A 12,407-nucleotide genomic window follows, 5' to 3' on the forward strand; every position below is an offset into this window, starting at 1 on the left:
ACAAGCTATTTTACTGAATGTTTTAGTAACAATTGTCAGTTCTCTCTCACCTTCTCTCTTACTTTTTCCTCTGTCCTCTCCCCTCCTCTCCCCCAATATAAGGAGAGAACTGTAATTATTATTACTGCTATAGTTTGGATGGTGAATCTCTTCCAAAGGCCTATGATTGAAGAGGTACTACAGGACAGTTGCAGTTGGAGCAGACATGCTCTAAAGGATACTATGGACCCTCGTCCCTTTTCTTCCTAGCCATGAAGTAAGTGGTTCTGCTCTGCAGAGGTGTGCTACCTTGTCACATGTGCAAAACCAATTGATTGCAAGCTGGAAGTTCTAAAAATGTAAACCAAAATACAACTTTTCTCTTTATCAGGTGACTGTCTCGGGCATTTTATAATAGAAAAAGCCAGCAAGATCACCTATGCAAAAAAAGGAAAAGAAAGGTCAAACTTCATGTAGCTTGTTTGTTGAACTTAAGAAATCAAGAAAGTCTTCAGAATGAGATGGATAAGCATTTTGCCTTGACATGTAATTGTTTGATTTTTACCAGTGACAGATGTATAGAAATGTCATCAGTACAATGAGTTTATCATCAAAATCAGCTCACTCTCACCTCGGGGTGGTTGAGTTCTCCCTCTTCCTCTTCGTAGGGACCACCAACAATAAATTCATCAGGAATGTTATTTGCTCCTAGAGCTAGAATGTTGGCAATAGGCCATTTTTTGGGTCTGGGAACAGGCTCTTTTTCCCCTCCAACCTTTAGATTTCCATTCTTGAATAAAATGGTATAGTCTTTCTAGAGAAATAAATACCATCTATGAGGAAACATTGGAAAGGACTTTCGAATGAACAAAAAAAATTATAGGTGTCTTTTCATTAGAGGTGACTGACTTTGTACAGAGTCTGGGTCCTTCATTATGTGCTATTTTACTATCCTGTGATATATAGAAAATGATTACAATGCGAATTACTCTGGTCCACAGATATGCAACTATATTTATCCAGTAGAAATGTAGTTGTTCATTGCCTTAGGAATAATGACAAGTTTTGAATTATTACCAAATTCATTTGAGCACTCCTATGCTTGTTTACAAGTCACCTCTTCAAATTCTCCTTTATATTTTACTTATTTACCTACTAATTAGTTAAAGAAAATATCTCGCTCTCTGTCTCTGTCTCTACATCTTTGTGTTTTACTGGGGAGATCCAGTCTAGGGTGCATGCATATTAGACAAACACTGTACACTAAACTATATCCCCAATCATACATGAACTCTTCAATCAAACTTTATCACTTTGTGTTAATATGGAAGTTATAACTATGCTTTAGAAATTATCCTTCATGGGGCTGGGGATATGGCCTAGTGGCAAGAGTGCTTGCCTTGTATACATGAGGCCCTGGGTTCAATTCCCTGCACCACATATAAGAAAATGGCCAGAAGGGGCGCTGTGGCTCAAGTGGCATAGTGTTAGCCTTGAGCAAGAAGAAGCCAGGGACAGTGCTCAGGCCCTGAGCCCAGGTCCCAGGACTGGCCAAAAAAAAAAAAAAAAAAAAAAAATTATCAAGCAAATTGTTTCCAATCTAAGCAGTCACAGCTTCATCAAAAAAAATTATCCTTCATAAAAACTAAAATTTGACAAGAAATTAAAAATACAGGGATTTTCATCTTATAATTTATCCACAATACACGTTGAATAGATCAAAGATGTCAATAGTCAACTTAGAAAAAAGGAAATTAGAAAATCCAACATTTAAATTGAAACATGCTATTAATAACCAATGAAATACACATTAAAACAATTAGATATAAAATAGGCAAAATCAACATCTGAATATACGCAGTGTTGGTAACACTGGCTAATGGAAAGTATGTGTATGTTGGCCAGGCAGAAAAGACTGTCAGATTACATTGCCAATTAACCAGTCAAAAGCCAGAACTGGAAGTGTGGCTCAAATTGCAGAGTACCAGCTGTTAGCAAGAAAACTGACCAATAGGGCTGGGAATATGGCCTAGTGGCAAGAGTGCTTGCCTGGTATACATGAAACCCTGGGTTCGATTCCCTAGCACCACATATATAGAAAATGGCCAGAAGTGGCGCTGTGGCTGAAGGGGCAGAGTGCTAGCCTTGAGCAAAAAGAAGCCAGGGACAGTGCTCAGGCCCTGAGTCCAAGGCCCAGGACTGGCAAAAAAAAAAAAAAAAGAAAACTGACCAATAGCAAGAAAACTGACCAAGAGTATGAGGCCCAGAGTTTAAGTTCTGCTACCAACACACAGACATTTCTTTTAAACGAATCAATAAAGAAAATTCTAAGATCTCCAGGGAGAGGGAGAAATTATACTAATGAAGGTACTTTAATAAACAAAGTAAACAATAAATAAATGAGAAAAAATTAACAGAAAAACAAAGCCGGAGATCTGTCTTGTACAATTCTGTGGGAATGTTCCCAGAAATAAATCAACCACCCAGATTTTCCTGGACTGTCCCAGTGTTAAGTCTGAAACCCTTTACCTCTCAAGCAAATTGGGCAAGTGCTACACAGATTTAGTGGGTCAATCACAGAGACAGTTTTGACAACAAGATATGTGGGAGTGCTACCTGATTATTAGCCTTTTAGCAGGCAATTTAAAAATCTACCCAAACAGCCAGGTGCTGATAGTTTATACCTGTAATTCTTGCTGCTCGGGAGATCAAGATCTGAGGATTGTAGTTTAAAGCCAGCCTAGGCAGGAAGTCCATGAGATTCTTATCTCCAATAACCACAAAGAAAGCTGGATGTGGTTTAAATGCTTGAGCAAAAAAAGCTAAGGGACAACACGCAGGCCTGGCCCCAAAATCTATACCAAAAGCCTCAATGATCCATACCCAAATGTTCATACAGCTAAAACTTTGGCCTAAGGAAATAACAGGGAGTGAAGAGGGATACATTGTACAAAACCCACAAAAATGAGGCTGGGAATGTGGCTTAGCGGTAGAGTGATTCCCAAGCATGCACAGCGGTAGAGTGTTTGCCTAGCATGCACAAAACCCTGGGTTCGATTCCTCAGCACCACATAAACAGAAGAAGCCGGAAGTGGTACTGTGACTCAAGAGGTAGAGTGCTATCCTTGAGCAAAAAGAAGCCAGGGACAGTGCTCATTCAGGCCCTGAGTCCAAGCCCCAGGATTGGCAAAAAAAAACAAACACAAACCCCACAAACCCCACAAAAATGTGCATGTAATAATCCATGTACAAGATGCCCAAATAGTTGCAATTTGAAAATTTACATATTTTTATCATAAACATATTACTATAGACACAATGTACAATATATTACATATAATGACATAAGTTGTAAATCTAAAATTATGAGCATAAAACTTTTTTTTTTGGTCTGGTGTGGGGCTTGAACTCAGGGCCTGGGCACTGTCCCTGAGCCTCCTTTGTGCTCAAGACTAGCATTCTACCACTTGAGACACAGCAGCACTTCCAGTTTTTGAGTGGTTAATTGGAGATAAGAGTTTCATGGGGACTTTTCTGTCAGAGTTGGCCTCGAACCAAAATCCTCAGATCTCAGCTTCCTGAGTAGCTAGGATTACATGCGTGAGCCACCAACACCCAGAAAGCATGCAATATTTTTGAAGCCTAAAATAAGTCTCAGTCATCAGCAGAGTAGTACTTTGCAGGTGAAAAAGAGGTATCATTTGCGTGTAGAATTGTTTGAGTCCATGAAACTAGCTGGCAGTAGGGCTTACCTCTCCAACTGATGGAACTTGCATACCAACCATGTAGTTCTGCTGAGGCCCTGCTGGAATGAATGATTCAGGCACAGAGTAGGCAGCCTCCAATGTGACCTTCAGAAGATTGCCCCCTAAGACCTGGGCTGAGGTCAGTAAGGGCTCTGCCACAGACACCTTAACATCAAGACTGCACTGCTGTAAAGAATAAAATGACACAGTATTTTGAGAATTGCCATAGGTCTGGTTTGTTTGTTTTTCATTATCTCATATCCCAATATGAAGTTCAAGACAAAAGGACAAGCTTAATTATTTCTATAAAGAAACAACTTTTGGGCTGGGAATATGGCCTAGTGGCAAGAGTGCTTGCCTCTTATACATGAAGCCCTTTGTTCGATTCCTCAGCACCACATATATAGAAAAGGCCAGAAGTTGCGCTGTGGCTCAAGTGGTAGAGTGCTAGCCTTGAGCAAAAAGAAGCTAGGGACAGTGCTCAGGCCCCAAGTTTAAGCCCAGGACTGGCAAAAAATAAAAAAGTAACAACTTTGTCTAGGTCCTATGAGTTGGAGAAAGGACCAAATAGAAAACCTTACTTCTAGCTGGGCACCAGTGGCTCATGCCTGTAATCCTGGCGGTAATCCTGAGATCTGAGGACCTGGGTTTACAGAAGTAGTGCTGTGGCTCAAGTAGTAGAGCACTAGCCTTGAGCACAAAGAGGCTTGAGACAGCACCCAGGTCCTGAGTTCAAGCCCCAGGACTGAGGACCTGGGTTCAATACCAGTCTGGATAGAAAAGTGCCTGTGAGACTCTTATCTCCAATAAACCACTGAAATAAAACAGAAGTGGAGCTGTGGCTCAAAGTAGCAGAGCACTAGCCTTGAGCCAAAGAACTCAGGGACACCATCCAGGCCATGAGTTCAAGTTCATGATCAACAACAACAAAAAGAAAATCTTAGTCCTAAACCAGAACACTTTCCTACTCTACCACAGTAAGGCAAAATGCATATACAAATACATACAGAAAAGGAACTCATGATACTATACTGAAATATCAACAGTAACTACTTATGAATAAGAGTTTGTATTTTATATCTGTTTTTGTAATTTCAATGTAGTACATTGTAATATAATATTTTTCAAATCTATATTTATGTATCCATACACAAATACACGTGTATGTTCCCAAAATTTTCTCTCTCTCTTTCTCTTTCCTTCCTTCCTTCCTTCCTTCCTTCCTTCCTTCCTCTCTTTCTCTCTCTCTCTTTTTTGTCATTTATGAGGCTTGAAATCAAGGCCTGGGCCACTGTTCCTGAGCTTTTTTTTTTTTTTTTTTTTGGCCAGGCCCTGAGGCCAGGGCCTGAATACTGTCCCTGGCTTCTTTTTACTCAAGGCTAGTATAACTCTACCACTTGAACCACAGCACCACTTCTGGCTTTAGTATATGTGGTGCTGAGGAATCAAACCCAGGCCTTCATGCATTGCGCACTCTATAGCTAAGCCACATTCCCAGCCCACTCTAACATTTTTATATGGAATAAAAAGTAGGTTTAAAATGTGTACTGCTTGCTAATTATATTGGACTTCAATGCAGTGACAGTTACTAAATTAAGTGGCAGGCTAAAAAGTTAAACTGATTACCTTAACGCCTGGCCGAGGGGTTTCTAAGGGTGAGCCCTGCACAGGATGCAAAGGGACTGATATTTCAAATGAACTTTCCCCTGTGAAAAGAGGGCCAAGATGTGCCCAAGAAAGAAGGTTAAATTAGTACTACCACAGGCATAAATAAATGTCCTCATTTTCCCCTCAAATCTTACCCCCCCCTTTTTTTTCTTTTCCTGGCCCTGGGCTTGCACTCAGGACCTGGGCACTCTACCTGAGCTTCTTTTTGCTCAAGGCTAGTGTTCTAACAGTTGAGCCACACGTGCCTCTTTCAGCTTTTTTTTGTTTGTGTGATATTGAGGAATTGAACCCAGGGCTTCAAGCATGCAAGGCAAGCATTCTTCCACTAAGCCACATTCCCAGCTCAAAATCTTTCTACTTTATTGTGACACATTCATTCATTCGTTCATTCATTCATTTTGCCAGTCCTGGGGCCTGAGCACTGTCTCTGGATTCCTTTTGCTCAAGGCTAGCACTCTACCACTTGAGCCACAGCACCATTTCTAACTTTTTCTGCTTACGTGGTGCAGAGGAATCCAACCCAGGGCTTCCTGCAGATTAGGCAAGCACTCTATCACTAAGCCACATCCCCAGACTGAGGTGTTTTTTTGTTTGTTTGTTTTGTTTTTGCCAGTCCTGGGGCTTAGACTCAGGGCCTGAACACTGTCCCTGGCTTCTTTTTGCTCAATGCTAGCGCTCTACCACTTGAGCCACAGCACCACTTCTGGCTTTTTCTATATATGTGGTACTAAGGAATCGAACCCAGGGCTTCCACTACTAGGCCATATTCCCAGCCCCTGTGACTGAGTTTTGTAATTCTCTGGAGATAAATTTTATGAGTGTTGCTGTTTGGGAGGAAATCATTTATCTTACCTTCCAGTAAAGGAAGAAGGTCCACCACAGCTTGACCAAGAATTGAGGTCTTCTCTTCTTTCTGCTTCTTTTCCTTTGGTAAAACTTCAGTCACAGTTACTAAAAAAGAAAATGGAGTGGGCTGGGGATATGGCCTAGTGGCAAGAGTGCTTGCCTCATATACATGAAGCCCTGGGTTCGATTCCCCAGCACCACATATACAGAAAACGGCCAGAAGTGGTGCTGTGGCTCAAGTGGCAGAGTGCTAGCCTTGAGCAAAAAGAAGTCAGGGACAGTGCTCAGGCCCTGAGTCCAGTCCTCAGGACTGGCAAAAAAAAAAAAAAAAAAAAGAATTGAAGCAAATCAACTGAGAACATTTCTGTTTCATCTGTAAAATAATCTAGGCACAGAAAGCAAAGTATTGTCAAAAAAAAAATGAACTTTGGCTTGGGGTACATATATTCCTAGTACAGCATTTGAGCAAGGCTTTGGGTTCAATTCTTCATCTTAGAAGATAAAGGCTGCAAAGTACAGGTGTGTGTGTGTGTGTGTGTGTGTGTGTGTGTGTATGTGTGTGTGTGTGTGTATACATACTAGGGTTCAAACACAGGGCCTCGTATTCTGGCCCAGCCTTTTTGCTCATCACTGGCACCGAGTAACTTGAACATGCTTCTATTTTCAGCTTCTTGTTGATTAGTTGGAGATTAGAATCTTCTAAATTTGTCTGACCAAACTGGCTCTGTATTTTAATCTTCAGACTTCAGCTTCCTGAGTAGCTAGCATTATACTGTGAGCTATTGCCTGGCCGAAGTTCAAAGCTTTGATAAAAACCGAATTAAGTTAGTAGGTGTGTTTACTTGTGCCAGAAGCGAATTATTTCTACAGTAAAGAGGTAAGGAGTAGATATCTGGCTCTTCCAACAACGGTGACCAAGTGCCTTAGACTGCTTCATAACACACACATATAACCATCAGTTTTAGAACTACAAGGACTTACAGAATGCAGGTTTGTGGGCAATGTCATCTAAAGTGACTCCTCCTTCCAGACTGTACTCAAAACTGCTAGTGAAGTTGTATTTTGCAGTTCCTTCTGGAGACACCATAATTTTTGAAGAGTCTCCCAGGACTACTTGATTGAATTCTGCACGAATAAAAGTAACTGGAGAATCTCCTTTAAAACCTTTCTGTTGATAGAAACATAGCTGTTTAGAATTATACTCAAATACAAAATTTCCCTACATATCTGGCAACCTATTTTGACTTGGGCTGAACAGCATTTTCCATTCTTTTCCCCCCATAAGCAAGTAGAAACTTGTTAAACATGTTATCAAGTTGTAGTTAAAAGTAACATTCTAGTTATATACTATTTTGTTAAAGTTTTTAAAGTATGTATTATGTCGGTTGATTTTAAATAATATATTGTAAACTGGGTGCTGGGCCCCATGGCTTTCATCCTAGCTATTGAGGAAGTGGAGATCTGGAGGATCTAGGTTCAAAGCCAATATAGGCAGAAAAGTCTATCTCCAAACTGAAAAATGCCAAACTGGACACATGACTCAATTGCCACAATGTCAGCCATGAACAAGCAAGCTGAGGGAAAGTGTGAGTCCCTGAGTACACGCCATGCTATCTACACACATATACAAAAAAGTGTATTATAGAGCCAGGCATTGATGGCTCACACCTTTAATCCTAACTACTTGGGAGGCTGAGATCAGGAGGTGGGCAGACCACTGTTCAAGACCAACCCAAGCAGAAAGAAAAGTTCTCCAGACTCTATCTCAAAAGGAAAACAAAACAAAATAGCAAAGGGCAGGATTGGTTGTAGGTATGGCTTAAGTGGTAAAGTACTGGCTTAGCAAGCACAAGGCCCTGAGTTCAAATCCTAGTACAACCAAAGAATAATGTATATTGTTGAATATTAAACAAAAAGAAAATAAATTACACAGGAAAAAAATTACCTGTGTAATCTTACTCCAGTGTGTAAGCACTATTAACATTTTAGAATACACATTTTAGTGTTTTGCTGTAAAGATACATATTTTTTTCTTTTTTGCTGGTCCTGGGGCTTGAACTCGGGGCCTGGGTGCTGTTCCTAAGCCTCTTTGTGCTAAGGCTAGCTCTCTATCACTTGAGCTACAGTGCTACTTCCGGCTTTTTTGAGTAGTTTATTGGAAATAAGAGTTTCATGAGGACTTTCCTGCCCAGGCTGGCTTTGAACCACAATCCTCAGAGCTTAGCCTCCTGAGTAGCTAGGATTACAGGCATGAGCCACCGGTGCCTGGCTATACATTTTTATATGTACATTTAAAAACAAATAAGGCTGTAACCGCTCTGTATATCAGTTTGACAATAAAAAAAATTTTAAAAAGAGGACAAAAAAAAACAAAACAAAACAAATAAGGTTCATTACTCATATCCTCTCTTGGAACAGCTTTTTAAACTTCGTAACAATGAACTATTTGTCATCTCATTATTCTAATTTTTAATATTTGTAGTAGTCTGTTATTTCAATTCATCAAATAAAGTTAATTATAAAGAAAGCTCAAAGAATTTAGATTCTTCTGAAATGGAAAGGAAAAAATGACTTAATAGAAAAGCTGAAACAACTTCTTATTCTACCCCTGTTAAACTTAGTATTCAAACTGCCTGATGGGTTTAGCCACCCAGCAATGTACTTTGCTGAACACAGACTAAAAATAAGGAACAGAAGGGGAAACAGTTATGGAAAGCCAGAGTTGGAGGAAAATTATGGAAAATTCCATTACTCCCCGGCTGCTCCCAAATTAGGGACATTACAGAACATAGCCTTACCAAATCATATCCATCTGTCACAGTGATATGCACTAGTTTGCCTGTTTGTGTGACCGGCTCCATATCAGCAACTGGGTACCCTCTCTGGTCCTCTTTGGCTGGTATCTGTAAAGAGAACAAATCAACCTGCCTCCTCATGTACATTATCTATACCAGTATACAAGTACTGCTGAAAAACCTAAGGACAAGTCATCCTCCAGTATTCCTCTGATTCCCTTTTCCAATCTCTGCAGATGGACGGACAGTGCTTTTAGAGCTGGATGCATGATTCCACTGGCTGGTACTAAAAATATTAATATATGTGTATTCTATCAAGTACAAATTATCACAAAGCAGAGCAGAAAGGGCATTTCCCCATGTCCCACCATTCACCATCCTTCACAGTGTACTTTGGTACTTATTCATTTCCAATCTGCACAGCTCCACTCAAAGATTATCTTGAGAGAAAGGCATATCCACATAAAATGACAATCTGCTGGAAAAGATCTTGGCAAAAGTCTCCCTTAGATTATACTTTCTAATTATTTTCTAACACTAGGGAAACAATTTCAAAAATAACTTAGTGCTGCTTGTTTTTTGTTTCTCTTACAGTTATGTTTCTCTAAGCCAATTCAAAGTAGAATTTATCTATTCAACTGAAAAAATTGAGGCTATAACATGCTGTCTATCTACAATTAATGTTACAAAAAATAATACAAGCATTTACAGCGTTCAGGCTTTGTAATTATTCTGGTTCCCCTCCATGACTCCCCTATTTTCCCACTTATCTAAACATCTTAGAGCACTGGTTCAACAAGGCCCTTTCAGGACTAAGTGGCACTGAATTTCCTTATTCAGTGTACAGTTGAAAAGCCCTTTTATATCAAGCCTGTTCTTTCCCTTATGTGAGTAAGATCTTCATGTCCCCTGTTCTGCTGCTGAAACAAGAGCTTCCCAACTGGTCTGACTCCAATTGCTTATTTTTCCTGATCCTTGTTACTTCTGTCAAAATCTTTTATATCAGTTGGGTCACTGGTGAACACTCCTATAATCCTATCTATTTTTGAGAAGCTGAGAATGGAGGATCACAGAGAAGGTGGGGCAGAAAAGTCAAGACCCTATCTGCTGGGTATGACAGTGCTAGACTATCACTCCATCAATGACAGGAAGTCTGACTTAGGCGGAACCCAGTCCAAGCAAGCATTAGGGCAGGAAGTGTCATTCTATCCTAAAACTAACAGGTAAAAACAGGGCTAGAGATATGGCTTAGAAATAGAACACCTACCCTACTCAGTTGTATGTGGCCCCGAGGTCAAACCAAAGCACCACCAGAAAAAAAATCATTGAACAAACTTTATTTAGCTAGGCACTGTAGTAGGTGATATAAGAAATAAGATGTAAAATACTTAGCCTCAAGAAATTTAAAATCTAGTGCGGAAGCATGACATGAAAACACTAAAGCTATTTTCTGTAAGATGGGTGCTCTGACGGTGGAAGGAAAACAAGGGAGAGGAGAATGTAATCAAGAGGAAGAGAAGGTAGAATTAACTTTTGACTATAGCTTGGTATATGCCTCTGTGCTTGGGGCTTTACATAGGTCATACGTATTCCCTCTTTCGGGTGAATAAAGTGTCTGTAATTTTGGAAAAAGATAAACTGAGCTGCAGACAAGTACATTACCTTGCCAGCTGCCATACAGCAAGTGCTAAAGGTGGGAACAAACTATACATGTATGGGTGTGCCTGCCAGAAAAATCTCCCTTCTAAGAGGCAACCTGAAGCAAAAATAGCAGACTAAAATGATGTCCCAGGCAGAGAAAAGATTTTCAAAAACAAATGAAAACTTGAAGAGGCAAGCAAAATACCTCACTGTGCTTGGGTTATAGCGTGAGAATATAGAAAAAATGAGATTGAAGAGACAAGATAAATAATAAATATCAAATTAAAGTGCAGATTTGATTATTTCACTGTCCCATTCATTCTTATATACCAAATAAACTATAATACTACATTCAAGGCCCTCCAGGCCCCAGAAGTGCTATCCCAGTTCTCCCTTAATTCTACTATTTTCAGATTATCTTTAGTTACTTTTGTCCTGGAACTACGTTTTCATTTTTATATGAACAAATGGGAATCCATCTACATCAAATGCTTTCTAGTCCAAGAAATACTCCTCAGAAATATTTGCCTTTCCTGTGAACTCTTTCAGGTGTGTGTGTGTGTGTATGTGTGTGTGTGTGTGTGTGTGTGTGTGTGTTTGCCAGTACTGAGGCTTGATCTCAGAGCATAGATGTTGTTCCTTAGCTTTTTTTGCTCAATACTGGTACTCTTGTAGTCACCTGAGCCACACCTCCACTTTCAGCTTTTTGGTGGTGAATTGGGAGATATAGAATCATAGACTTTGCTGCCCAGGCTGGCTTCAAAACATGTCTCAGTCTCCTGAATAGCTAGGATTACAAGTGTGAGCCACTAGCACCTACCTTTTTAGCTTTTTTCATACACACTCGGAGGCATTTACCACAAGTATTGGGGACTGGGGATTTTCATGCATATGTACATTGTATGTGTAGGTATGTATTTTGTAATGTCAAGGATAGAACATAGGGAAGGCCTCATGCAGGCACGCAAGCTCTCTGCCACTGACCTACACCTGAAGCCCCAGGGCTAGGGAGATAAAAACCTTTCCTAGTCAATGACTGTGACAGATGTAAAATGGATATAACCATTTCTGGCTTTCGGTTCACATTTGTTGTGAATATCCCTAAAATAAACCCTTTCAGATATGAAGCACCACACAACGTCAGTATTGATATGCACTACTTTCCTCAAAGCATCCTGGGAAGCTGCAAGGTCAAAGGAGATCCGGGGGAGGAGAGGGAGCGGTATGCCTGGGGCCGGGCACGGGGGCCAGGGTGAGGCAGGGTCCCGGGGCCAGGCAGTTGGCGCCGGCTGAGGTCAGTAGCTCCAGGTCTGCGTGAATGGCTGTTGCGTGAAAGCTGGGACGGAGTGGGGAAGGCTGAGGGGGAAACATTTATCTGAGGGTTAATAAACCGTCTTACCTGCGGCAGGCGCAGCGGCGTTTAGATAAACCGTTTCACCTGCAGCAGACGTAGCGCTGTTTTTGTAACTATAGCAACCAACCAAGCCTCGCGCGACTGTCGTTTCTGCGCAGGCGCCGAGCTCATTTCTTCCCGGACTCTCAAGGGTTTCCAGAGAGGAACCACTCAGGGTCGCTGGGCCTCACCTTTGCCGAGTGCCTGATTTTCCATGAAGGCTTCTTTACCGTTAGAAGAGTCTGAGTGACCTCGTTTATTTCACCATTCCTCCACACAGGAGAAAAGTCAAAAGGAAATTTAAAGAAAAAAACAGCTTTTCTTTTTAAATGCATTTAA

The 12,407-nt window shown here is 40.7% G+C and overlaps 1 protein-coding gene across 4 annotated transcripts in view; it reads right to left on the reverse strand.

Moving 5' to 3' along the window:
• Cfap70 (cilia and flagella associated protein 70) overlaps window positions 1–12,407 on the reverse strand; it is an 80,867-nt gene extending 68,460 nt beyond the window's left edge. For 3 of the 4 annotated variants that reach the window (XM_048339019.1, XM_048339021.1, XM_048339018.1), the window contains exons 1-6: window positions 9,038–11,348; window positions 7,221–7,407; window positions 6,246–6,344; window positions 5,352–5,431; window positions 3,732–3,911; window positions 611–793 (exon numbers count right to left, since the gene is read on the reverse strand). In XM_048339019.1, coding sequence (XP_048194976.1) covers window positions 611–793; window positions 3,732–3,911; window positions 5,352–5,431; window positions 6,246–6,344; window positions 7,221–7,407; window positions 9,038–9,181 — 873 coding nt within the window. In that variant the 5' untranslated portion in view covers window positions 9,182–11,348. Of the gene's footprint in view, window positions 1–610; window positions 794–3,731; window positions 3,912–5,351; window positions 5,432–6,245; window positions 6,345–7,220; window positions 7,408–9,037; window positions 11,349–12,074 lie in introns of those variants that run through there. The other variant, XM_048339020.1, reaches the window with a different exon arrangement.

This window comes from Perognathus longimembris, chromosome 2, assembly GCF_023159225.1.
Source record: "Perognathus longimembris pacificus isolate PPM17 chromosome 2, ASM2315922v1, whole genome shotgun sequence".
NCBI lineage: Eukaryota > Metazoa > Chordata > Mammalia > Rodentia > Heteromyidae > Perognathus > Perognathus longimembris.